This window comes from Aulonocara stuartgranti (genome assembly GCF_965226115.1).
Source record: "Aulonocara stuartgranti genome assembly, chromosome: 20".
Lineage (NCBI taxonomy): Eukaryota > Metazoa > Chordata > Actinopteri > Cichliformes > Cichlidae > Aulonocara > Aulonocara stuartgranti.
Window position 1 is genome coordinate 25590459 of NC_138956.1, and position 27933 is coordinate 25618391.

Genomic DNA, 27933 nt, shown 5'->3' on the forward strand with positions numbered 1-27933 from the left:
ATTTTAGAAGAGTATCTTTTGCGTACATTTTCTGCTTGTATGGTTTTGTGTCACGCTTCCATGATACAATTCAATAAAGTTGGAGGGGGGAAAAAAAGAAAAAGTCAAAATCAAAGCAGCAGAGACTGCAAGGTCTGTACTCTGATGCTGAGGGTCCATCTGGTCACAATTTCTGGAACAGTTTGTTTGTGGTGGCAACCTTGTTTAACCCTGATGTGCTCCAACTTTGCATTCTAGGATGTGGAGGAATTAAACTCAACAGAATCAATGGTCTCACCTGGACTAGCATCACACCTTCATTTGAGCCTTCTGTGTTTATCATTTCTACGATAGACACATCTAACTAAAGAGCAGAGTGAAGGTTCTCCCGCGGTTTTCTTACATGTACTTTGGCTTACATTTCCCCCTCCCTCTTTCAAAGGAAATGAAACTGATGAGAAATACAACAAGTTCCCCCACTCTGCATCTGATTCATATCAGAGCAAACTGACTATATGTTTGGAAATGCCCTTAGCCGTAAAGGATTAACCCTTTAAATACAGTTTATGACACAACCTGTGTTGCAGCTATGTAGTGTTCAGTTGAAGCAGAGATAATCCTGTTGACATCACCAGGTATATTTTCCCAAAAAGTGGCGAATAAGCTGAAACTCTAATTTAAAAGAAAAAAAAACAAACAAAAACAAAAATGTTTTTCAAAAAAAGAAGTGAAAAAAGTGAAATCTATTAGCTCTGGGAGAATCAGGCATAGTTTGTCCTGTTTTCCAGGATTGTCTAATCCATTTAATCCTATGATCATGACAGCCTATACAATGCAGGACTAGTTATAAATGAGATGACCTATGTACAAGGATTTTTGTCTTAATTCCCACATTGATACCAGCTTTTGCTTTGCTTGTTGAAAAACAGGATGACGTTCAAGCTGATCAGTCTCGTCTGCCACTCTACGCCTCTATGCAAATAGAAGGTAAATTGCAGGCTGATGCCTGTCTACATGTTGACTTTACAACAGCACATGCTTTTCAGGTGATACACACCTTTTACCTAACAAAACATTACTCTCAGCATTAACCATTTTCTTTAAATGTCAATTGCAACACATAGTGTGATAGAAAAGGGAGGGAAAAACAGCAGATATGAGACCAAACTTAACCCTTCCTGGATGACAGGAGCGATATCAATATTCTAAAATGCTACAGAAAAGATATGACCTCCGGCAATTTGTCTACATGAAGACAATGGATGAATGAACGGATGGATGAAGATAATGGTTATTTAGGAGAAACAGAAGCCACCCTCTACTGTCTTCAGAATGAATTCCCTGTTGCATAGATTCAACAAGGTTCTGTAAATATTAGTCAGAGATTATGGTCCATATTTGAGTACAAAATTGAGTACAGTGAACTCATCGCAATGTTCAAGAAACAAGTTTGACATGATCTGAGCTTTGTGACATGGCATGTTACCTTGCTACAGGCAACCATCAGAAGATGGGTACAGTGTGGTAATCAAGTGGTGGCCAACAACAATATTCAGGTAGTTTGTAGTTTAAATAATGAGCTATTACACCACTACCACCAATCTCAACTACTTGTACAAGACACGGTGGATTGATGCTTTCATCTCTGTCCATCCATCCATTCACGTTAGTTATGTCAATTCTGACCTCATGTCTGAATAGACTTCTTCCAATTTTCTTCTGTTCAGTTTTGATGGACCCATGTGAATTGAGAGATTAGAGGATGCTTTAGATGTTAACGGTGCTGGAGCGGTTTAAATCATAAATATACAACAGACTCCAATTTGTAATAACAAACACACACCCATTAGTGCAACTGCAGGAATGATCAGGATGACCTCAAATTTACTGTTTCTTAACAGTAGCATTTCCTCTTTTTCAAAGTTTGATATGGGCAATTGTGGCTCAAGAGTTGGGAGTTTGCCTTGTAATCGGAAGGTTGCTGGTTCGAGCCCTGGCTTGGACAGTGTCGGTCGTTGTGTCCTTGGGCAAGACACTTCACCTGTTGCCTACTTGTGGTGGTCAGAGGGCCCAGTGGCACCAGTGTCCAGCAGCTTCGCCTCTGTCAGTGCGCCCCAGGGTGGCTACAATGTAGCTTGCCATCACCAGTGTGTGGATGACTGGATGTGTAAAGCGCTGTACAAATACAGGCCATTTACCTTTTTTTTTTTTTTTTTTTTTTACCATGTTGTGTATTCAAAGATGTTCTTCTGCATACCTTAGATGTAACAGCTGGTTGCCCTCTTACCCTCTGACTTCAACAAGGCATTTTCTCTGCAGCTCATTTTGTGCCATTCATATGCTTGGTTTGAAATTGAGCGTGTAATCTTAACTATGCCTACTTGCCTAAACACACTGAGCTGCTGCCACATGATTGGCTAATGATATAACTGTGTTAGCGAGCAGGTGAACAGGTGTGCCTAATGAAATGACTCTATGTGTTTAATTATACATTTTAGGTTTCCCCATGCATGCAATCATTTCAGCAACCCTGCCCCTTAAGTTAATTTAGCATTCATGATCATAAAACTGAAATGAAAAGTTAAACAAAACAAACAAACAAAAACAGAAAAAAGCAAAGCAGAAACTAAATACAGATAAGTACAGATAAGTACAACTGCAGTCTAGACAACGGCCACATAAATGAAGAAAATGGATCTAAATGTATGTTTCTGCAATTTTCTTTAATGGTTCTCTGTTGAGAAAAAACAAACAAGATAAACTCCTGCTCAGCTCAATTCTGTCTGAAACGCTATCTATTTTCACATAGATAACAGTTACACCAACTCTTTGCAGTTCCCATCACTAATGCAGTTACCCATCTATGGCTTTCATTACACACTCCATTAGGGGGTGTTATTGTGACAATCTCCATTATTATGACAATTACATAGAAGTGCTACATTTAGAGCTCAAGTGATCCACCTAAAACATTATCATAAATACTAATAATTAGTTGAGTTTGTGGCATATTTATTTATTTTTTACATTCATCCATATTCCCAATCAAAACTGTAAACTTGACTAGACTTCCTGTAAATAACGGACGTACAAACTTACTTTGCACACAAAAATCACATTCTTTTATTAACTTCTCTGCCATCTAAAATAGAGCATCTTAAAAATTAACAGTTAAATATGAGCCCTCCGAGTTAATAGTGCAGATATGATAAGGAGGGCAAGTTCTGACACCTGAAGACAAATATGGATTCCCTTGTGTGTGTGCGTGGGTGGGTGGGTGGGTGCGTGTGTATGCATGAATGAGTCGCCCTCAGGTCCTGAAGAGCACGGCAGCAGTCACAGCTGTCAGAGCCACAGCAACCACAGGCCCCCAGATCATCCACAGTTTCTGGAATAAGTGGCAACACAGAAATAGAAAGTTGAGCAACAGCGAATAAACATGCACCCATTTTGGATCACCAAAGCTTTGACAGAGGGAGCCACTGAGATCAAGGCAGTGCACAAATACAAACAGCGCTTGCAGATAAAGATAAGCATTATCAAACACCAACTGTGAGAAACAGTTGTTAAGCATTAGCCATCCAGGCAGGACAAACAGATGTCAGATGTTGAAGCTGTATGATTAGAGAGGTTAGATTTCTGAAGAATTTTTTTTTTTTCCTGGGGGATTTTCCCCTGAGGAAGGCATTCTCGGGAATGAGGAAAACCTGATTAAATCATGCAATGGTCTAAGAGACACTGATGAGGATGAAAAGATGTAGGCCAACTTGACAGGAGTAATGTGTACCTTGCTACCACAATGCGCCGAAGCACCAATACAGCAAAGCCAGGATAAGGCCGATGACTATGGCTTGAACAGGCAGCAATAGGGATGTCTACAGAAGGGAAGGGATATTATAGTAATCAACTGCAATGGGACATACTTTGGTTGGTTTATTATTAGATCCCTCAGTCAGTTCTCTACGCCTGTAACTAGTATTTATACAAATCTCAGTCACACACGGCTGTCAGTGTGTCATTGTTAGTTCACACATACAGATACAAAGGAGCTGGACCTTTATGGCCTCATAAATCCGTAGTTGTGTGTCCGGTGTGTGTTGTGTTTAGTACAGAGTTGACATCCTACATATCAGTGTTACTATACACGGTCATGTTTATCTCCTGTTGTACAGCATAGTTTGCTGAGTTTTTTTCCCACCTTTTTGTATTTGCTGAAGATTTAAGCTGTCAGGTATGCCTGGCATTTAAGTCCATTATCTGAAATGGAAGTGATACAGTTGCATGGTGCTCTCACCTCAGCTTAGCTACCAAATAGCAGCTGTCTGGCACAGCTTTTTGAATCCATATGTGTGAATGGCCCATAAAAGCAACACTAATAGACACTGGATGACTAGAGGGGAGCATATGTGCTAAAATAAAAAAAGAGATAATATTTGTGAATCTTACAATAAGATTCATCTTTTATATCTGGAGATGCTGCGCAAACAGATGCTGAACAAAAGGGGAACATTGGAAATGAAGCCCATGCCCCCCCCAAAACAGAAACTGCTAAAGAAGTTATTGCCCCTGAAAATAAAAGTGCAGATGATTGTTTCCACACTCAATATATTATTTTTTAAACCTGTTATATATCATTATACACGATGCCATTCATATATTAGGGTAAAATGCCTTCCTGTTTTTGCTGTGCGTTTGATAGATGAGTACTCACCTTTGTCCCTTTTCCTTGCAGTTCCTCCATGTTGGCTCTGCATGCCTCGAGTTCATCTGTAACCAATTGTTTTTCCTGCTCAACCTTCTCGTATTTTTCCTTGAGGTCTGACAGCTCCGTCCTAGCCTCCTCGTACTGCACGAAGCAAATTAAACATTTAATTCAAATATACACTCATCAGTTTAGATTAATTTAAAGTTTTTAGTTTGATGGTATTGTGTAATGCTTTTGAGGAACAGTTTCTGTTGCCATTTACAAGATAAACCAGTCTTTCCTGCAGTGCTTAACTGCTGAATTTTCTATACATGAGCTAATTAGGGTGAGGTGCAGTCCTTATATAAGGGACAACATTATTCCCTCCTTCCCCCCCTCATTCATTCATTGTGTCAAAGATGACCCAACTATGCTTTCTACTACTTAGCACTGCCACTCCTCATTAACTGACAGCAGCCAGTGATCCCCATACAAACCTAGAGTAGGTATTGCCCCTGGACAGCACGCAGCAACCTGTGAACTATCTGGGTGGGATCTTTTTTCGTTGTTGTTGTTTTTTTGGGAAGAAGCATGGACTTTCTTTATAATGTCAGTAAGAGTCATAGATTTATTGACACAAGTGTCTTAAAGGCTTCAGAGAAAGTCATTAAGGCTCCGTGATGGCTTCACCATTCAACTGTGGTGGATGTGACTTTGTTCTGACCTAGATGATGCCAACATCGTCTCAAAATAGAAAGCTCTAAATTCTCAGCAATGATCACTCAGAGACACTTTTAGTCATGGGAGAATGTGAGTTTTCTAAAATAGTGCAGTTGTCCTCATCATCCCATCATGAGGTATTTCTGCGCAATCTTAGATGATGAGAAGAAATACAATAAAGTACCTTGAGTAGACGACTTTGAGAACAGCTGCCCGTCTCATACAGCTGTAAATGTCCTGAATGGCAACAATTTGCAGTACTTCTTTTGTAAATTGGTTGTTAACAGCAAATTTCTTTAAATTATGTTACATGAGATTAAATAAAATGAAAGCATTAAAAGGTTTCTTCAAGACACTTCAGTCTTAGTTTGCTCAAAGTTATTTGAGTTCCACATTGATTTTACTGTCCTGCATTAATAATTTGAGTAAAAACCAGATTCTTGTAACTCTGTTGGATATTGCAACTGCTAATAATGCCAAAAACAAATCAAGTGATTTTAATTTGCTCACTTTAAATCACACAAAACTGAGAAGCGCATCATATCAGAGCACCAATTACAAGTACATGTTCTTGAGTCTTGATTTTTAGTCAAATGGCAGTTTGACCATGAAACCGAAGCAACAACATAAAAAGTTTTGACTAATGTGTTATCATAGCCAGGATGTGTTCATATTTAAACTTAAATCACTGAAAAAATGGGAGAACTGGGAATTTTCCAGAAATTATGACTTTACATTGCCTAAAAAAGTTAAATGTAAATCTAAAATGTAATAAGTAATATTGCTAAAGTTATATTCCACTATCCTGATAATACGTTGTCCTTGTATTTCTAATTCTCCTAGGCTTTGTGGTAACTTGCCATTTATTGTAATAAGAGTGTAATTTGACTTTCTTTCAAAACCTCCCCTTTCCCACAGTGTCCCAAAGTAATTTCATAAATACTGCAACAGCTTGTCAGCATTGGCCCTCTAAAGCAGCACGGTCAGCAGCACACTGGCAGCAGCTACAGTCTTCCAATAGCCTCTAAACTGGATCAGTTCTGCCACAGATATACATTCAGAACCACTACCATTTAGCTAGAAAAACTAAAATGCAAAAATTCAAGTGAAAACTAACAGGACTGAAGTCCAAATCAAATTTGGACAGCATTAATGAGTAAAACATGTGTGTGCTTATAAGGCCTGTCAGTTGCAGGACTGTATTAAAAGCCATCCAGGTCAGAGAGGGTTCACTTTTCACATTTGAGATAGAAGTATTCATCTGCATGACACCCACTAAGATACTGGACACCTAAGGTTGATGTCTCAACTTTTGAGGGGCGTACCTCTCTTTGCAGAGCCTTGCTGCGGCTGTCTGCCTCATCCAGTTGGGTTTGCAGTGTGGTGCTATCCTGCTGGTGCTGGAGCTGCAGGGCTACCTGGCTCTTTTCCATCTCCTGCCAGGTCTGTTCAAGGGATCCAAGGCTATTTTTCAGCTCAGTGTTCTGGGCACGCAAACTACCAGAAGCAAAACAAAACTGAGTTCAATATGTAAAAGATGAGAGAAAAAAATTATGTAGTATCGTGTAAATCAAAACACGTGGGTGCTGATTAAAACAGATGAGACAGAGGGAGCACGAAGGTGGGGGTAAGAGCTCCCAGTAATGTAGATCAGTGCACCGACCTGGCAAGGTCCTTCTCCAGCTGCTGCTGTTTCTGCAGGGCTGCCTCCTTCTCAGTGCGCAGTGCTGCACATTCACTCTGCAGGTTGCTTTTGTCTTTCTGGTGAGTCTTCAGGAGTTCCTCATTCTCAGCCCTGAGGGAAGCACATTCACTCTGCAGACTGCTTTTTTCCTTCTGGTGCTTATTTACGATATCCTGTTTCTCAGATCGAAGAACAGAACATTCTTTGTGAAGGCCATTACACTCCACCTGCATGGACTGAAGTTCACTGGCTGTAAAAAGAAACGAGCAAGGTTTATGTAACAATGCTGTTTTTTAACAGATTGTATGTCCTTGATTTGCCTACAGATAAAGCAAAAACTACCAAAAAACATGTTTTTAATTATACTTTGATTCACCAGTGTACAAGTATGAAGAGAAGTCTGCTTGTTAGAAACAAAATACATAGAGAGCGAGTAGGCCTCATGTCTTGGACAAGGAATGGTAATATTATTTGATTTATTAATACACAGTTCATTTCCATGTAAGAATTATTTTCAGTGCAAATGCTCCATTTCATGCGTTTATAACTACCAGGGGCACCGTGTAGTACCTTGTATTTCTGCAGTTTTCTGCCACTGCTTGCTCTGCTGCTGAAGGTCACGCTGCAGGTTGTCAATCTCACGCTCGTACTTGTTGGCCGTTTGACGCCATTTGTCCAGATCATTGGAGACAGTCGCCAGGTTAGACTGGACGGCAGCAACGTCACGGTCCCGCTCGGCAGCTGCTGCCTCCAGGGCACGTTTCAGCGACTTCACTTCATCACGTGCGCTTTGTAGCTCATCGTGTGAGCTGGAGGAGACGTCTATCTGCTCTCTGAGAACAGCCATCTCATCATGGAGCTGCCGCAGCTGACCTGTCCAAACCGGAGTCAGTGTTTGAATTAGAGACACTGTCAATTTTAAAAAAAGATTAATATTATGCATATGCTTCTAATCCACAAATAGATGTACCTTCAAGAAGTTTTATCTGTTTGGCAGAATCATCAGCTTGTTTTTTCTTCTCCTTTGTCTCTTCCTCCAGGATACCTACACAGCATTTAATTGTACAAGTCATGTCATTTATTTGGTGTTGGGTGCATGCACACATGTGTGAATGCAATAGAAAATGGAGTGGATGGTCCTATTTAACATTGGAGATGTGGCGTGTCACCTTGTAGCTCCATGCATTTATGTTTCTCTGTGTTAGCTAGGTCCTTGGCCTCTCGAAGTTCATCAGTCAAGCGCTGAATGATTTTTTCAGAGTCACCAGAGGAGCCCATCTTTGCCTTGGTCAGATCATCTAATGAAGAAGAAAAAAAATGGGGATCCCAGTTAGAAGAATCATGATCTTAACATGGACAGGCTCCATACATTTGCCATAAAACTACAAAAATAATGAAATGTTTGACAGTTTTACTTTTACTGCAGTCCCAAATATTTAACCAGGACTGACATACTAGATGATTTCCCAAGATATTCAAAATGGGCCTATTACATAAAATAATTGCTAACCCAGAAATAGAAACAAGTGTCTTATCTACACTTTTTTCATTCCAAATTATCCATTACCCCAGTCACATATGAGTCTGTAGCGATTCTACATTACTCATTAATAGTACCTAAACAATGCACAAAGGTAATAGGCTTGCCAGCGTTGTCAAGGGTCTGTTGTGTTTCCTGGAGGTGGAAACAGGCTCCACAAATACTTGTGCTTTGCAAATGCCTAGTGAATATCTCGAGCCCCTAATCTACCACAGCTAGGAAAAGAGATGACCTCATCCCAGAACGAACATTTGGCAGGGGACAGGTCAAGCATGTGCACCATAAATGGAGACGCACCAGAACCTGAACTGCCCTGAAATCCAATATTTATTGTGAAAACTGTGTCTACATCCATCAAACATGGCTACATAATCACACGAAAATCCACATGATTGTAAAAATGTTAGCAGGCGGTATTGATAAGTGTCCCTAAAATGAAGCGGTGTGAAACAAAGGCTGAGAGCTGGTGACACCCTCTGACTCGAGCACATGACCACCCCGCTGTGTGCCAGACAAAGCATGGGGGGACAGTGTGATTGTGTGTTCCTTCATATGCGAGTGAGTGGGCACCCTGTGAGTATGCAATCTGTATTCACTTTCTGTGAAAGATGAATGCCCTACAAAGACAGCACAGGGAATAAAGGGTATTTCAAATGAGGGTGCAACATGTTATCTTTAGCGAGATTAGTTATTACGGCAAAAATGTCTTAGTGTCACAGAATGACACCTGACAGCATAGTAATGGAATTAGTCTGTGTGTAAAAATACCTTGCAGACTAGTTGGGAATATTGAGCATCACACTGCCTCAAGTGACGACAGGAAAGAAAAAAATTGAGGAGAAAGTCTTTTTTTAGCTCCGGTGCTGAAGGCTAGACCCATCGTGGCCCATCTTCGCCTGCTGTCTGTTTCCTTCTCATTGAATGTGACAGCATTCTTTAACTGAATCAGGGGGTTAGCACCACTCGCACGGAAAGTCTACAGTATTCCTTTTAAACTGCTGATCATAAAGGGAGATCATTTTACAGCTAACAAATATTCTTTATGCAGCTGAATCTCAAATATCTTCATCTCTCTGAATTACTGAGGTACACTATTGTTGTGAGGACACTGTTTGCTTTGTGCTCCCTATATATTGTGCAGTGAAGCATTACAAATTCATTCATCATGCAAAATTTATTCAGTCACCAACGTACTTGCACTTTTTCCTATGAATGTCCCCGTCGATTTTCATATTCGCTATATTGCGCCATCATTGCGCTGTCCTTTGCATTCTATTCTTATTAGTCACCCTAAATGTCATAGCTAACACACATCAGTCAGCTGACATGCCCTCTGTGCAAAGAGACTCCATCTTCTAATAAGCTGTTGACACAGGAGACACTAGCCTCTAAAACAAGGCCATCTACAGCACTGTAAGCTCTAAAAGCCATCCAGCTGTCCTTACAGGGCCAGACACTCATTTTAAGTGTGACTCAGGGTTTTCCACCCCCCTTTCCACACTCAGTTAGCGAGATGTGCTGTGTCAGGTAGGAGCCATTAGAGGAGCAAAACAATGCAAAGTCATTCACTTCAAATCAGTGGTGTCTATATTTACCTTTAATCACAGATACGTTATTCAAGGGATCACTCAGCTCTTTCTCATCCATTTTCTTATCTATAACAACATAACAAAAAAACAAAAAAAAAACAAGACATATCACATGCACAGATAAAGAAAGAAAGCTTTAAATGAAATTAATATTGCTTAAAAAGACCCCAAACAGACCTGACAAAATCTTTTGTTCTTTTTCTCACTGTTAGATTTGAGATGTTTTTAATTGTAAACACAAAAATGTTTGAACACACAAATACTACTGGAAGAGACAGGTGCAGAGAGCTGCTAGGGAAGAAGGATTTTAGGAGTATGTTACAGTAAAATAATTAATGAAGGGGTTAAGAATAAAACTTAACAGGAAAATATTACCTTAGATTATCCAGGAGCTGCGGTAATCAGTGTGCTGAGGCTACAGCAGTCCCTGACATGAAGAACTCTTCTCCAACTATGAGGTTTGTTCAGATGCGAAACGGACCAGTCCAAACTTGAGGGGGGTGGACAGTGATGACAGACACTTTGTACCAGACCTTCCTGCTATTGGTGGGCTGAAGCCAGTGAGGGGGAAAAATTAAACAGGGTAAAGTAAACAGTAAAGTAGCTTAAATATGATCCTAATGCTACACTAGAGACGCGTCAGATGGGCGTCCTTAAAAATTTGATCCCCCCCTCTTTTGTGGCTCAGGTCCTCAGCCCCTCCACACTGGGTCATGTATCCAAGTAGGGCATCTCGGAAGCTGCAGCTGCATACTGACACAGAGAGGTTTTGTTCAGGGGGCTGAGCTGCTCTCTGGCTGGTTGGTACTGATGTAAAAACCTACAGGATGGCAGTGAATAGGGACTGCCAGCGTAGGAGTGTGTTTCTTGCATTCACTTCCTCTCTTGTTTTGTCCTGTATTTCACTGGGTTTTCACTTTATACCAATTACTGGCTTTTAGGGTTAGATATACACCGGACTCTAAAGGTGTAATTTTACATGTATAATCTTTAGGGATAATTTATGTATCTTATAGTGATTTCTTACTTTATTGGACTGTGTGTTAGCCTCTTCAGTAGGCTTTAAAATTATGGTGAGAGAGGTAAAAACAATCAAAATAATCCCAAGACAGAAATAGGAGGGGTTACAGTGGGAGGTATAAAAGGGTGAAGGGTGTTTGTTTCCATTTAAACATAAAGTAACACAGACAGGGTACGAAGACCTTATTTGACTAATCTTTCACACATCAGCTCATCTTCTTCTTTGAGGCTGTACAAGCCTTGTTCCAGTAACAACATAATGCAACAGGTTTCCAAGATCAATGCAAGCTTAATGTTTTACTGAGAATTAGTTAGCAAATTCAACACCAACTTAATCCATTTATGCAGGAAAAGGCGAAATATGTTTTTGACTAGGGTAGATTTGTTATCCCTTGGCCATGCTGATAACTAACAGTTGTAGGTCTCATTTTGGTCCTCATCATCTTTCTAACAGCGTCACTTCCCATCTTGAGAAACTAACAAATGACCCAAAAGAATTTGCTAGAAATGTTGTCATCATCTTAGATCAATGTCTCAACTTCAACCAGCATGTCAAACATTAAGTCAAACTAGCAGATCATTACATGGAGAAACCTTTGGAATGCAAGCATGCTGATCCACACAGGTATGCACACATGGGTATTCACAGACGCGGACTAAAGCTTTCTTGGCTGCTGCCTCAAAGCACACTGTGCGCTGTCTATCTTGCGTGCTGCACAATATCGTTTATTATTTAGTAAATATTGATATCTATGACTAGCTAGTTTATTGTGATGGTGCTTTGTTTTCTCTATTATTATGTTGCTCTTTGTTGTTTGCTGTCTCCTCTGTTTGTTTTTTTTTTGTTTGTTTGTTTTTTTCTCCATACAGGTGACCCAGGAGTTCTTTTTTTTTTTTTCTCTCTCTTCCCCCCCCTTCTCACCGTCTCTTCTCCCCTTTGGTTTTCTTTCTTTCTCTCCCCCTCTTTCTCTCATTCATTCCCCCTGTCCTATTTATTAAAAAAAAAAAAAAAAAAATGACAAAGGATGAACTGAAGCTCTGCCATCACGTAATGTCGCATACTGCTGTTTCTGATGTCATTTAGAAAAAAAAAAAAAAAAAAAAGTCAAACATTAAGTTCAGACTTGCGGTGTAAGTTACCTTACCTTACCTTACCTTTATATATATATACATACATACATACATACATAGATACATACATATATACACATACATACATATATATATACATAAATATACACATACATACATATATATATACATAAATACACACACACACACATATATATATACATAAATACACACACACACATATATATACATAAATACACACACACACATATATATATACATAAATACACACACACACATATATATATACATAAACACACACATATATATATACATAAACACACACATATATATATACATAAACACACACATATATATATACATAAACACACATACATATACATAAACACACATACATATACATAAACACACACACACATACATATACATAAACACACACACACATATATATATATATATATATATATATATATATATATATATATATATATATATATGTGTGTGTGTGTATGCATGCACATCTCTCTCTCTAGCTAGGTTATTTAGATAGCATTACAAACGGCTATCATTTATCCCCGTTTACTTAAAATTGAGGCATTAAATGTGGCTAAAAACCCTTTTAACTGCTACAACTTACCAACATAATCACTCCACCATGTAAGAACGTTTAACCACTGTTAGTAAGTTAGTTTTAACCTACTAAGTAAGTTAGTTTTAATGGTTAACCTAGCATTAGCTAATGAATAACGTTTGCCGCTAATTGGAGGCGTAACCGACTCCGTGTTAGCGTCAGCTGCCTTTGACTCCTCCTACAATAGGCACGACGTTACGGCGAGCAGCACGGAACCAGTGGAAGCACTTTTGTGAATAATAATTGAGGTGGGTGTTACCTCGGAGAGTCATAGTTGTTACGTGTCTGTGGAGTTTAGTCATAGGAGTGAACCAGAAGAGATGCTTAGATAACTTAGTTCTGCTATTACAACAGCAGGGAGAGGAAGAAGGAGGGAGGAATGACTGCTAAGTTTTTCTTTAGCTAGCCTGAGCTACTACTACATGTACGGCAGTTTTTTCTCTCAGTTACCTCATTTGCTGCTGCTGATCTGCTGTGTTTTGCTTCTCCCCGATGACTTCCTTTATCTCAGCCTGGATTTGGAGTGAAAGGTTTTGGCTTCCTGAAAATGTCACTTGGGCGGACTTGGAGCATCCACCACCTGGCGTGGAGTACCCCAGACTCTGGAACATGCTGTATGCCTTCCCTCTGGCTGCCGTAGTTTACTTTCTGAGACTGCTGTTTGAAAGGTAAAATAGATTTTTGTGTGTCTGTGTAGCGCTAGTTTGTTCTGCACCGGTATGATTGGGCTTCGAGAACTTTTACTTACAAAGAAAAGATTACACCAAACGGCACCATACAAATGTTGCTACATGAACTTTAATATATGAGTCACTCTCTCTGGAGACTAGCAACTCTCTGTGGACCTACTATGTTAACAAAAATCCTGTCACGTGGCTTTTCTTGTGACAGATAATTATAGATCTCTTTTTTTTAACAAGAATACGTAAGAATGCAAGAATTTTTATTGGCTTCTGTGGCAGTTTTATATTTTACTCTGTTTGCTTTGTTGTGAGGTGATGACACTGCTGATGAGAAACAGAAACAAGTTTTTTTTTTTTTTTTTTGTTTTTTTGGAGGGAGGGGGATGCAGATCATACATTCTTTCTGATTTGCTCACTAGCTCTTTCACTTCCTGTTTTCCTGTTTGAATAAAATGTCTAGCGATGGACACTATTCTGTACCAATATTATGCCAATAAACAGTGGTTCTCTTCAGTAGCTCTGTGATTCTGAGTCACTACTTCCAGTCCTGATCCAGGCAGTCAAAACAGATACGCCTTTCCAACCAAATCACTCCTCATACTGGTTCCTAATCTAGATCTGGTTTATTGCTTTTGCATAACAAAGCTGAAGAGCTGGAGCTGGTATGGTACCTTAATATTAATTATACCTTCAATCTCATTCATAGACTGTATATAAAAGATGAAGGTACACACACTGATGCTACTCGTTGCTTCGTGAAGCATTTTTTGACACTTTAGTTTTAGAGTTTTTGTGCGGTGCACTCCGATGAACTTTGCCCGTTTTTCAAAGCACTCATGCACTGGCGTCACTGTTCAGTCCTGGAAGCTGCAGTTTATGGCCCCAATTACATTTGAGCCAGTTAGAGAAGCCTTACATGAGTCACCCTCCTTGACAAACGGGATTTTCAAACTGAGCAAAAAAAACCTGATTTTCTGGCTAACTACAATCTTTCAAGTAACATTTCCGATGAGAGAATCTGGTTAATTAAAGAATCTGTGCAGGTAAGGACGTCTTTACGTAGGAGGTATATTAAAATGACTCCTCTGGCATACTCTGGAATGAGAGAATTACATTTAAGGGAATGGCATTGCACGTTATGTGATTTTTAAACAAGGTTTTCCTCTGTCCAAACCTCACGACTGCACTAAAAGTCATGTTTTTCAGCTTAGTTTTGGTTCATGGAAACTGTCTGAAATTGAGCATTCAGGGACAGCCCTGTCTACTCTGTCCTGCTATTCATTCAGAGTTTTTTTTTCTTCTTTTTTCCGTGTTGTGAAAACTGTTCTAGATATGTTGGGTGTTTTTAGGCTGATGTGTGATGAATTTAATAAACACCGGTCGAGTCAACCAGATGATCCCGTGACACAAATTAGCATTTTGGTAGGCAGAGTATCATTCCCATACTCTGCGTCCCATACTCTCACATGACGAACTTTGTTTAGGCTAGGTGCAACATTCCTCAGGATCCCTTCATTTCAGCATTTCCTTGTGTCTCCCCCTATAGCTTCTGTTATGCTTCCTTCGTCTTAAACAAATGTATGCAAGGCGTAACTCTGTGGGCAAACTGTGAAAGCTCCACAGCTCATGTAAATGGTGGAATCTCCTAGCAAATGTTGGATAACCCTCTGTTTTGTTTTGCTTTTCTTGGAGACACTAAACAACTCTCTCTAAGTCTCTCCCTGTGTGAATTTCTCTTCTAATACCATACACTTCTGCTTCCCCACCCTCTTCTTTTTGCCCCTCTGTCTGTGTGTATACAGGCTAGTGGCCAAGCCCTGTGCCCACATACTTCAGATTCAGGCGGGAGTGCCTCGGCAAGCTCAGCCCAATGCTATCCTGGAGAGGCTGTATCAGTCCAAAGCGGTACATAAAGCCCGTGTTTGTTCTGTAGTCTATTACACATCCCTGTACACACTGCAGCAGCAACATGATGTTATTGCACTGGAACACACCGCCACAGTCATAATGATATGTTCAGTCAATACCTATTGTCATGTGACAGGCATACCTATTGGTTTTGTGGTTTTACAAGGAGTGGAGAGTTATTTTATGTTTGTCCTCTTTAGAGTCCAGATGAAAGGCAACTGGAAGGACTCTCCAAGCAGCTGGACTGGGATGTACGGAAAATACAGAGATGGTTTCGCGTCCGTCGGAACCAGGACAGGCCCAGCACACAGAAAAAGTTCTGTGAGAGCATGTACGTAGGTTTCTACAGGGGTTTCTGCTTTGTAATGTACAAACAATTGAGGGGATTTAACAGCGCTAGCCCATGCACGTGCATATAAGCTCCTGTCATATAAATTGTTTTGAAATGCTGCGCAGGCATCCACGGTCCCCAGAGAATTAATCCAATGTGCCTGTCAGCATCTGCTTGAGGACTTAGCTTAATACTTTGCAGACAGTAGTTGTTCACAAGAATTTTCTAGATGGGTTGCCATAATATTTAGTGAAAATATCTCTTAAAAATGTATTTTAACCATCTTGGTGATCACTTTTGATACACTCATCAAGTAAAAATGTAAATAGGCCAAGTATTTTGGTTTTGAAACCTTACAGATGCCAGTCTAAGTGCTACTTAGTAAATGTTAAAATGATCACTGGGAGTGTGCTTATGTATGTAAGTGCCTCCGGTGTATGCTAAATTCGTCTTTCTATTCTTCTCTTTCCTTTCAGGTGGCGTTTCACTTTTTACCTGGCGATTTTTATTTATGGCATCAACCATCTGTGGTCGGTAAGTTTAAAATGTACTTTTTTCCCTCTGCAATACTATTACGGTTCACGGAAGCGGTTCTTATCGTTGGCTCGTAATAGGTGAACCTGCAACAGTATAATGCATGTTTTTGTAATCTGTTTCCTTCAGACATCGTGGATGTGGGATACCAGAGAGTGTTGGCAGAACTACCCTTTTCAGGTTAATATTTTTTTCTGCTTACGCATTATATTTGATTACTTTTATTATAAGGAGACTCTGTTTACCACCATAATGTTAACAGGTCAGTTGGTATTGCTACATATTTATCAAAGGTGTGTTTCTTTCACTCTCTCCCAAAGCCACTGAGTCCTGAACAGCACAGCTACTATCTTGTAGAGCTGGCTTTTTATTGGTCTCTGATGTTTTCCCAGTTCATAGACATTAAAAGAAAGGTGAGTCCAACAACAACCGGCCTAACTAACTATTAATTGCCTCAATAAATGCACATTGCCTTTTGTATCAAAGCCCAATCCTTTTTTTTTTTTTTCTTAAAGGAAGCGTGTAGGATTGTATCTTGATTATGTGCTCTGGCTAAAAGGGCAATAAAGTATACATTCAAAAATAAGTAGATCACATGGAAATTGGCTTGTTTTTCATGTGTTTGGGCAGGCCACCATTTGATCTTGTTTTAAACTGTGTCTACAGATGTAAACGCTTGAACACAACCACAAAGAAAATTACAGCCTATTTCAAATCTGCCTGCAACATTTCAGGGAGCTTCATTTTTCTTCCTGACTGTGGGCCGTTCCATAACCCTCTATTTCTTCTTTGTAAACTACCCATTTGATGCATTTGTGTGCTGAGGATCCTTTTGCCCTTTAAAAGGGCACCTTCCAGGTCCACCTCAGCTCGTGGGCATTTCCATTTTCTTTAAGCACAATATGATGCAGAATTTAAAGAGCAATTAATAACTGCAAAGCTGTAGTACTATAATACTTCCAGTGCCACGCTTTAGATTTGGGATGAGCTTCATATGCTAAAAGCTGTTTTTATTCTGTGCCACTTGTAAAGGATTTTCCTTACAGGTGATTGCTTTATGCCAAATGATTTGGAGCTCTTCCTTTGTCAGACTTGAAGGAATCCAGCCTTTGTAGTGAAAACTTTTTAAGAACGCTTTTTAGATCATGGCATGGTAAGACCGCACACTAAAAGTGAATAATTAAAGAACACAAGATTCTAGATGTCAAAGGTTTAAATAAGAGGTTTAAATAAGAGATTCCTCCTGTTACCACCTAAGCAGGTTCTAATCAACAAATCTGGAACATGTGTTCCCACTTTATGGATTTAAAGTGGTAAATGTAGTTGTGTGGCATTGCTAAATTTTGAAATTGGTTGCAGTTGCAGGTTAGGGATAACAGTTATATTAGACAAAGGATATTAAAAATGGAGCTGCCAGGGAATAGAAATAGGGAGCGATCACAGAGAAGGCTTATGAATGTAGAGAAGGAGAGGGTTGGTGTGACAGGCGGTACAAAGGAAAGGGCAAGATGGGAAAGGATGAGAGATGATCCACTGTAGTGACTGACAGAAGAAGAAGAAATAATTGGATTAGGCATGGTGCCTCAAAGCAATATGGTTCTGGGCTTGGACCTTGCTAGCCAGTTAGGGCCTTTATGTGTGGAGTTTGCAGGCACAGAGAACACATGCATGGATTTACAATACTGTACGTACACGATTTCCTTCCACTGTCCAAAGACATGCTTGGTTGTATGAATAGCTGGAGTGTGTTAAATAGATGAATGGTTTATTTAATTTGTTTTTGTTCAAAATAAAGTACAAAAATGAGCTACATCAGTGAGGTTGGTATCAGACAAACACAAATTTGTGACAGTCTAAACAAATGTTTTAAGCCTGATAGGGAGTAGGTGGAAGTTTAACATCTATCGTTATGTAAAAACAAACTAAAAATGACAAACTGAACTTTATAGACTCTGCATATATTCTCATTAGCTACAGATGTGTGCACATAACACTAAAAATGGACAATAGTAATGCCTACATGAGCAGAGTGAGAACTCAACAGAAAAGCTAAACAACTTGAATTACAAGCTAATTCATCCTCAGATTCACATAGTGATTTGCTTTTACACCATCGTGTGAACTCATGTTTCACTTCTGATTCTCTGCACTGTTTAAAAGTGGGCCAAATGTTGGCTTTTTGAACCATCAGTTTCATCAAAACTTCAGGTTCAAATACACATGACTGTTCAAATACATGTAACTCTACGCCCTACGCTGCCATTCCAGTATTTTCACTTTGTATGATAAACTGCATTCTTGCGTCCATAATATCAAGTTAATATGCTATTATTTAATGTGCCAGTAACATGAACGTCTTCTCTACCTCATTACCTTTCTTTTGTTACCTACATTTGTTTTTCTGATGGCAGGATTTCGTGATTATGCTTGTCCACCATCTGGCTACCATACTTCTCATCACTTTCTCCTATGGTAACAACATGATAAGAGCTGGCAGTATGGTCATGTGTGTGCATGATGCATCTGACATCTTCCTCGAGGTAAAGTAAATCTTTTAGATTTTTAGATGTTAGACATGATCCTGGTAAAGAGGGCTCTTGGCTTAACTCAGCAAGGCTGCCCGTGTAGGTATCCAACATGTATGTAAACACAGCTAGGAACACAGAAGCTGTGATGTGAGATACTTGTACTACCAGTTTTACAGAGAAACAACGCATTGACATTACAGTAACAGTGTGACACTGGTGTATATTACAACAGTGGGTTTTATTCTTATCATTCTTATTGTTGTTATTATTATTATTGTTATTGTTATTATTATTAATCCCTAATGTATTATTTATTCCTAAGGCAGCCAAGATGGCAAACTATGCCAAGTACCAGAGGCTATGTGATGGCCTCTTTGTCTTCTTCAGCATAAGCTTTTTCATCTGTCGACTTGTCATCTTTCCCTTCTGGTGAGGAAAAACAAGAGCTTTCTTCCTTATATTTATTGTAAAACTCTTGTTATCTTCTCACCTGTTTATTACTATTTTCTTAACTGTTATATACAGATACATCTGCTAAAAATCTGCATGTTTTTGTTGTAGGATTATTCACAGTGTTCTGGTTGAGAGCTGGGAGATTGCCGGGCCTTATCGGGCCTGGTGGCTGTTGAATGGGTTGCTGCTGGTCCTGCAGTGCCTTCACATTATCTGGTTCTACCTCATCATGGGCATTGCCATCAAAGCCATTTTCAGGGGAAAGGTTAGTTTTGGGATCGGTTGTGGAAATTGATTTTCACATTTAACCAAGGCAGCTGGGTTTCCCTCCCCTCTTGTATCCTGTCACATTTTGTCAATTTCAGTATATGATACTAAGGCTAAACTGTGCTATTGTTTGTAATACAGCCACATTTAATCTAGCACCAAGATCCCTCAGTATCTCAGTTTTTCTATCATGCTAATCAGATAACATTAGCAATGATGTGACCATGGTAAACATTACTCGCTTAACATCAGCTCAAATTCATTAGGGTACTTATAGTCTCACATTGGAGCTAGCATAAGGTTCAGTTTTTAAGCCATGATTCATAACTAGTAGTTAAACTAATACTTCTTTTACAGGTGGCGAAAGACGATCGCAGTGACGTAGAGAGCAGCTCAGAAGAGGAGATTTGTAGCAGTACAGACCCAAGCCGGAACCAAACCCTCAAGGGAAACAGTCGCACCAGTAACCTTAATGGAGAAGCTCATGACCACTGAGTACCAAAGAGGGGATATTTTATTTCAAGTGTGGCCTTCATTCACCAGCGTGCCTGTGAAACCCACCGTGTCACTGTGACCTTCTGAGAAGAACTGTTGCCCACTCAGAAAAATGTGTTTTTCAAACAGAGGGAGGACCTGAACAGAGGAACTCCAGTTTTGGCATACAGACTTTTATAGTGTGAAGTTTACATCTGCTGTTGCTTACAGGAGTGGACAGCAACGTGTGTTTGTGTGTGTGTGTGTGTGTGTTCTTAAAGTTACACTAAACAGCACCAAATGGATGACTGCTCACACGGCTACTGCTGCATATGTACATGTCAATAATTTCTATTTTGAAACTTGGTAAAATGTTTGACTAATGAAAGAAGAAATCACGTCATTTGCCTTACTGAGTTAGGCTTTAGAATACAATTCCAAATGCCAAAGATGTCCTGATTCAAAAAAACCAAAGATTTCGTAATAAAACATTTGCATCAAATCCAGTGGTGATTTTCTTTCATTCTTTATACTGTAATGAGTGTAGAACGAAAACTACTGTCTTGACTGTGAAAACTGTCTTCACACATTGCCTTATTTCATATGATGAAAGCATAACCATAATAATTTAAATATATTTTATTGGAAGAGTAAATGGTAGGAACATTTTGGAACATGATGCACGGCTGCTATCCTCTCCAACCTATTCCAGTTTTGAAGTTCAGCTATTGGAACTGACGGGCTCTCGGACCACTTTGTGTGTCGTGGTCTATCGTCCACCTAAATATCATAAGATGTTTATCTCTGAATTTGCTGATTTTTTGGGATCCGTTCTTTTTAAATATGATTCTGTTATTGTTTCTGGAGATTTTAACATTCATGTCTGCTGTATGAATGACCAATTGGCTAAAGACTTTCTTGTGCTGACTGATTCTTTTAATCTTATTCAGTGGGTGAATGAGCCTACCCATGTTCAAGGCCACACCCTTGATTTGGTTTTTTTCATTCAATGTGGACATTTGCATTAAGGAAATCAGGAATACTGGTCTCTCTGATCATTCCCCGGTCATCTTCGATGTAGACCTGGGTGATACTGGTCAATACCTAAACTCTCCTCTTTATCCTACGCGCACTATTAATGCCAATACTGTGGTCAACTTTATTACGTCTTTTGTTAACTCCCCATTTAGTATGTTGGATTGTTCTTCCCCACACACACTTGAGAACTCTACTAATACTCTTTTTACCACCTGTTCCTCGATTCTTAACATTGTTGCACCCATCAAAATGAAACGCCCTAGAACTTTCTCACAATGCTAGTTAAATGATTCTGTTCGTGCCCTACGACGTATATGTCGGCGTGATGAGAGGAAGTGGAGGAGTGATAGACTTCAGTCTTCTTATGATATTTTACGTATTAGCCGCTCGAAGTTCCAAACTGCTGCCAGAACGGCTAAAGCGGCTTTTCTCTCTAAAATTATTACCACTAATGGTGATAATCCACGAATTCTATTTAAAATTTTTAACTCTGTGGTGAACCCCCGTCCCTCTATGCCACTGCTGTCTTCCCCGGGTCTTTGTGGAAAATTCTCAAACTATTTTTTAGATAAAGTTTTATCCCTTAGATCTACTCTTCCTCTGGTGACTGATTGTATGTCTACTCCTGATTGTTCGGCCACCTTTTATCAATTTGAACCCGTTTCTCTCTCCACTCTGAAGCGTCTAATTGATAAATTGAACAATACTAACTGTGTACATGATGCTCTCCCATCCCGTATTGTTAAGGATTGTTTCAGTGTAATTGGACCCTGTTTATTGTCCATATTGAACTTCTCCTTGCTTTCTGGCTATGTACCTTCAGCTCTCAAGCATGCCATAATCCAACCTGTTCTAAAAAAAAGGAACCTTGAGCTTAGTGATTTTGCCAATTTTAGGCCAATTTCTAAGCTTCCCTTTCTGGCTAAAATACTTGAGAAGGTGGTTCTGCTCCAACTGCAGACCTACCTTGATGAGAATAATATAAATGATAAATTTCAATCGGCCTTCAAACAACATCACAGTACAGAATCAGCATTGCTTCGTGTTTTCAATGATCTCCTACTAATGGCTGACAACGGACGCCCCTCAGTCTTAGTGCTTTTGGATCTATCATCGGCATTTGACATGGTTGACCATAATATCTTATTAGCGAGACTTGAGCACACTGTAGGCATCAAGGGCGCTGCCCTGGATTGGTTTAAATCCTATCTCTCCAATCGGCTCTCTACGGTACATCTGGCTACATCCTCTTCCTCGGCTGTACCTGTTTGCTGTGGTGTCCCCCAGGGATCTGTGCTGGGCCCTACCCTTTTCTCATTATACTTGCTTCCTTTAAGTGCCATCTTTGAGAAATACCATATTGCTTATCACTATTATGCAGATGATATCCAGCTCTATTTTGAGCTAAACGACGATCTTGCTCTGTCTCTGAATAGCCTCCGAGAATGCATGTCCGAGGCCAAGAAGTGGTTGTTGTCGAATTCTCTTATCCTTAATGAGAAGAAAACCGAGATTATGATTTTTGGTAGTAATGCCCTTCGTGCCAAACTCCGGGATGCCTTTGGTTTTCTTAGTTGTTCTCTCTCTGATACTGTCAGGAATCTGGGTGTCTTATTTGACAGCTCCTTTTCACTTGACAAACAAGTGTCTGCTGTTGTCAGATCTAGTTTTTACCAGCTTCGTCTTATCTCTAAGGCTAGGCGCTATATCCCGCATAAAGATCTCGAAAAGCTCATCCACGCCTTTGTAACGTCGAGGCTAGACTATTGTAATTCACTTTATTGTGGTCTCCACTCTTCCCTTTTACAGAGATTACAGACAGTTCAGAATGCTGCAGCTCGCATTCTAACCAAAACCAGCAAGTTTGCCCACATTACTCCTGTCCTTGCCGATCTGCACTGGTTGCCTGTCAAATATCGTATTCAATTTAAAATTTTGTTGTTTACTTTTAAAATTACTAACAACACTGCACCCAGCTACCTTAAGGACCTTTTAAACCCTTATGCTCCTGCTAGGGCTTTAAGGTCATCGTCACAGTTACTGCTGGCTCAGCCCAGATCTCGACTTAAGACTAGAGGTGATCGATCGTTTGCTCTTGTTGCACCTGTGCTGTGGAACAATCTCCCGATTGGCATCCGGGCATCTGATTCTATTCATTATTTTAAATCACAGCTTAAAACATATCTTTTTAAACTTGCCTTCTCCACCTTTTAATTGCTGGTTTGTTTGTTTGTTTGGTTGCTGTGACCTATTGACCTCTTGTATTAATTCCCTCCTATCTTTCTATTGGTGTCTTTTATTATGGTGGTACAGCTTTTATCTTGCTATTACCCATGTGCTGTAGTCATTCTTATTGGTAGCTTTTATCTATGAACATAACTCGTTATTTTTATTTATCCTTTATCAATGTTTGAACCTTTTATTGTTTTATGTAAAGCACTTTGGTATGCCCAAGGCTTTTAAATGTGCTCTATAAATAAAGATTGTTGTTGTTGTTGGGATTCATCGTATAAACATGCGTACGCGTTACAACCTTCCTGTCCTCACTGCTGTAGCAAGCAAAAATCTCCATGAGTAACATTTATAATAATCAACAATAATACTTAGAAAACAAAACTTAAAGTAATTTTTAAGCAATCTGAGTCAAGCTTCTTCAGTATATTATTTTCGTGCACTTCTCCAACATCTCAAAAGGGTCTTCGCTGAAATCATTGTACTTCAGGCTGAAAGAGTTAGAAACAACAGCAGTGGTTAGACACTTAATTTTCTTTCGTGTGCACACTCTGGCTTAAGCGTTATTAACTAAAGTGAATCGCGCTTACTTCATCTCCTGCATCCCGTGGCTGTCCTGCATGACTTGGACAAGTGCTGGGATGGAAGCATCGGTCAGTGAGTTGTTTCTCATTTCCAGCTTCTTCAGTGTCTTACTGGCTCTTATTGCAGTGCACAAGTCTTCAACGCAGGCATTGGTCAGCTGGGTCATTTCAACACTACAAAACAAACAGACCAACATTTAAATGTAGTGGACTATAATGTGGTGATTATGATCACATCATTTTTTTCAACTCACTCCAGCTCTTCCAACAGGCAGCTTGGGTGTGCAACAGCATCCCAGAGATGTTTAACCCCTTGGTCTCCTACTTTATTTAAACCCACGCTCAGGGACTTCAGTTGAGAAGTCCCACTTTTCAGCACTGAGCCCAGTTCCTCAAAGACTGGTCGAGTTAACTCACATCGTGTCAAACTGTAGGGTGGGGCAAAGCACACAATAATGCTGTTATCTGAAATTCACTAAATATTTGAGAAAGGTGTTGCTCTGTCACTAAAAAGTTAATACAAATGAGTCTACCCAAGTTTTTCTAAAGGGCAACCAGGCCGTCTCAGGGCTTGGCAGAGCAACAGCGCCCCCTCCTGGCCTAACTCATTCACTGACAGCTCCAGCTCTGATAGAGTACAGTACTCCGACATTAAGGCCTCCTTCAGATGAGAGCAGCATGCGCCTGTCAGCTGGCACGTATAGAGACTAAAAGAAAAGTTAAAAGGCAGAAAAATATGTAGTGGTGTGATTTTTGTGTTCTTATATTTTACTTTTTTTTTTTTTTTTAATCTACAGATGTAGTTTTATTTAAACAGTCTTACTTGAGGCTCTGTAGTTTACAGAGTGGATGTTGCAGGGATACGCACAAAGCCTCCACTCCGCTGTCATCCATCGTGTTTCGTGCCAGTATCACTTTTTTCAGCTCTGATTGTCCAGAACGCAAAGCTGCAGAAAAAACCTTCATGGACGCTTCAGTCAGATCACATCTGTCAAGCCTTTCAATAAACAATAATTATGTGTGTATGTCAGTGATTTAAATAAAAGCAGACAGGATACAAAAGTTTTAATGAAAACTACACTATTGAAGTACATACTTGAGTTCTTGAAGTTTGCAGTGAGGGCTATGCAGTGCGTCGCACAGTTTTGCAAATCCCTGGTCCTCAATCTTATTGAATGACATTACTAACAAGCATAGCTGAGAGGTGCCTGAGGTCAGCACAGAAACCAGGTCTTCACAGCTTTCCTCTGTCAGATTGCAACTTTGAAGACTAAAACCCAAAGCAGGTAAATCATTCTTCCAATTTTAAAAACAAAGATTGCTTAAAAAAAAAGGGCAATTCTTACCATAATTCTTGTATCTTGCAGTCTCTGAGTCCAGTGCAGAGGATTTTGAACTTTTCGTCACCAAGGCGGGAGTAAGAGAGATCCAGCTCCGTGGTAATTCCTCTGTTGAGAGCTGAAGCGAGATGAGGAACAGCCCCAGTACTCAAAAAGCTTCTTTGCAAGCTGGCGGGTGGACAGCACAGTTTAAAGCAACAATCAATGCACTTTGAACATATGAATCAAATGATGTCAATTTTATCTAAACCTGTCTTACACTATCTTGAGTGATAGACTCATAGCTGGAGCCAGGACTTCTGCCATCTCTTCTGTTAGATTCTTTGTATTGTACAGATTCAACGACTTCGTCCCACCAAGGCATGTAACCACATAACTCCAAGGTACACAGTCTTGAAGGGTCAGGCTGCCATAGCTGAGGCCTATTCGTGCTGAGGAGTTGATGATCTCTTTAACCAAGCTCTCATTTTGAGCTTGATGAAGCAGGCGGAAGCATCTATAGTGCTCGTCTGCATTATATCCCTGCAGTGATTCCTCTGAGCTGCTTTTAAACCACTGCTTGAAATCTTTGACCCGATCAGGGTTGAACTCTCCCAGGAAGTTCTCCAGTGGTCTGCGCTGAGTTGGTTCAGAAAGCCCTGAAAGGAAAACATCTAGAAACTTTGTACCATCTTCGTGCTTCTTCAGCATCTTCTCAGCACTCGTATACGTCATCTTGCCCAAAAAGAAAGACAATGCCAGGATGAACTCCTGGATCAGCTGCGAGTGGAACGAGAGCACACATGTATCAGACTCCATTTCACCATCTATTCGCAGGAAAGTATCAACTGAGGTGAGAAACTGTTGAAAGCCAAAGGAATACATTTGCGCTTTGGTGCAGCTCAAATGCTGCTCAACAGAGCAATGAGAAGCCATCCTGCCGAGGGCCAACACCAGCTCTGTGCCCTCTGCTTGACTCAGCGAGAGCGTCTGGATCAAGCCAACCAGGATATCTACAAACAGCTGAGATAAAGTCTCGGGAAGTTTTCCTCCAGAATCAATAAGAGGCTTGTAAACAGAGCAAACTGTCCAACAAAATCTTGGAGATGTACAGAAATCATAAAAGCCCAGAGACCTCTCCATGTGCATAAGTGCTTTGTTGGCAGCAGCAGCATCTGTAAAGAAGCAGTTTCCGAAAGCTTTTCTTTGGGGCTTCAGAAACCCTAACACTTTCACCTGAGAACCGCTAAGAAACTTCAGATTCGCCGTTGGCCTGGTGGCCAACACAACTGCAGCTCCTTTCAGCAGAGATCTGTGAAGCAGACTGGCCACTAAACAGTCCACTGAAACTGCCTGGGTCGGGTGAGAGCAGAGGGTGAGCACAGAGGGGTCCAGGCTGTACTTACACTCATTCAGACCATCAAAAACAACCAGCACATCCTCGGGCTTCTGCAGAACCAGATGCATGGACTGAGGAGGGAAATAGTGGTGACAGCGTTGGATTAAGGTTTCTAAAGAGAGTGCATCTTCACAAGCATTTAAGTCCTTGAAACGGAAATGGAAGACATATTCAAAGTTCTGTAGATGTACACCCTTTGCCCAGTCCACAACGAGCTTCTCCACAGTAGTGGTTTTACCTGATCCTTCTGAGCCTATCAGGATAACAGTTTTGTTCTCACCACTCAGGGCTGTGTGGATGGCTTGATCCACGGTGGGCAAGTTTTCCTCTCTCACTTCGCCTTCTGCAGAGAGTGGGGATATGTACTTATTGTCGTTTATGACTCTGAAAGGCAGGTCTCCACCAAGGAGCGTAGGAGTGCCCTTTGACTTCAGGATATGAATTAGCACGGAGTCTTTGTCCATTGCGTTAATCTCTGTATGTATAAACCAGAAGACAGAATTAAACAATTTGGTTAAAGCGTGCAAGAACAGGCAACATATCATCCGTGTCCACTAATAATTTCCAGTGTGTTAAACTACTTACCAGCTGTGACAACTCAGCTCACGTGTTTACAGAAAAGTACAATAAACACAACTAGAAATAGTTGCCTTGGATACGGTGCTTTTGGAAAACAAACCAAAACACACGAGCGCAGTGGCTCTTCTGTGGTATACTGGTAGAAAAAAAAAAGGAAAGAAGAAGTCACACCCTAACTAATCCCTCAAGCCAGTCCTCTTACGTTGTTTTGGGTTGTATATACGAGACATTACGGTAAGAGAAACTGAGACGCGATTTCAAAATAAATACATTTTAACAATAATTTTAAATAAATACATTTTTAAATATAACAAATTTACTACTATATTAATTCTTAATTATACAAACATTTAAAAATGAAGATTTCTAAAGACTTGTAAAGCCGTAACAAGTAAACTCGATGTTTCCAAATACTAATTTCTCTTTATGAACCGTACACCCTCACGGTGTAAATCAGTGTCAAGTTAAGAAATTTTATTACTTTCTTTGGAATCACATTCACCGGAAGATTGCTTTTATTTTGAAATTATATCTCGGGTTCTCTTACCGTAATACCCAGTATAAAAAATAACGCAAAATAACAGGAGGGCTGCCATGATCGCAGTTAAATAGCGGTTAGCTGAAAGTAGGAAGAGCGCTGTGGGATTTCAAAATGCATCTGTGTC

At 40.0% G+C, this 27933-nt stretch overlaps 3 protein-coding genes across 8 annotated transcripts; 1 reads left to right on the forward strand and 2 right to left on the reverse strand.

Annotated features, from left to right (window-relative positions):
• Positions 1-2683: 2683 nt before the first annotated feature.
• Positions 2684-13455, reverse strand: slmapb (sarcolemma associated protein b). 5 transcript variants are annotated; one of them, XM_082517485.1, is made up of 11 exons: positions 13390-13455; positions 10572-10747; positions 10203-10262; positions 8237-8365; positions 8038-8112; positions 7638-7940; positions 7047-7317; positions 6709-6880; positions 4691-4825; positions 3767-3854; positions 3258-3367 (listed from the first exon to the last, which is right to left on the reverse strand). In XM_082517485.1, exons 3-10 carry the CDS (start codon positions 10252-10254, stop codon positions 3771-3773), a joined length of 1221 nt encoding a protein of 406 aa, XP_082373611.1. In that variant the 5' UTR covers positions 10255-10262; positions 10572-10747; positions 13390-13455; the 3' UTR covers positions 3258-3367; positions 3767-3770. The 5 variants fall into 5 exon arrangements, with proteins under 5 accessions (XP_082373612.1, XP_082373611.1, XP_082373609.1 ...); XM_082517483.1 differs by lacking the exon at positions 13390-13455 and adding an exon at positions 13199-13283; XM_082517484.1 differs by lacking the exon at positions 13390-13455 and adding an exon at positions 12946-13068.
• On the forward strand, positions 13123-20619 carry LOC309696305 (ceramide synthase 5-like; the record flags this gene model as incomplete). Of its 2 annotated transcripts, XM_082517489.1 has the most annotated exons (11): positions 13123-13187; positions 13451-13607; positions 15425-15527; positions 15731-15861; positions 16338-16395; positions 16525-16575; positions 16716-16808; positions 18807-18935; positions 19246-19352; positions 19485-19641; positions 20001-20619. In XM_082517489.1, 10 exons carry the CDS (start codon positions 13549-13551, stop codon positions 20136-20138), a joined length of 1026 nt encoding a protein of 341 aa, XP_082373615.1. In that variant the 3' UTR covers positions 20139-20619. The 2 variants fall into 2 exon arrangements, with proteins under 2 accessions (XP_082373615.1, XP_082373614.1); XM_082517488.1 differs by lacking the exon at positions 13123-13187 and having other exon boundaries at positions 13432-13607.
• Positions 20620-27757, reverse strand: LOC309696301 (NACHT, LRR and PYD domains-containing protein 12). The gene is made up of 9 exons (XM_082517480.1): positions 27275-27757; positions 25571-27164; positions 25318-25479; positions 25068-25241; positions 24795-24968; positions 24505-24678; positions 24226-24399; positions 23978-24145; positions 20620-23878 (listed from the first exon to the last, which is right to left on the reverse strand). The coding sequence occupies exons 2-9, from the start codon at positions 27151-27153 to the stop codon at positions 23809-23811; spliced, it is 2679 nt and encodes an 892-aa protein (XP_082373606.1). The 5' UTR covers positions 27154-27164; positions 27275-27757; the 3' UTR covers positions 20620-23808.
• Between the last annotated feature and the right edge of the window lie 176 nt (positions 27758-27933).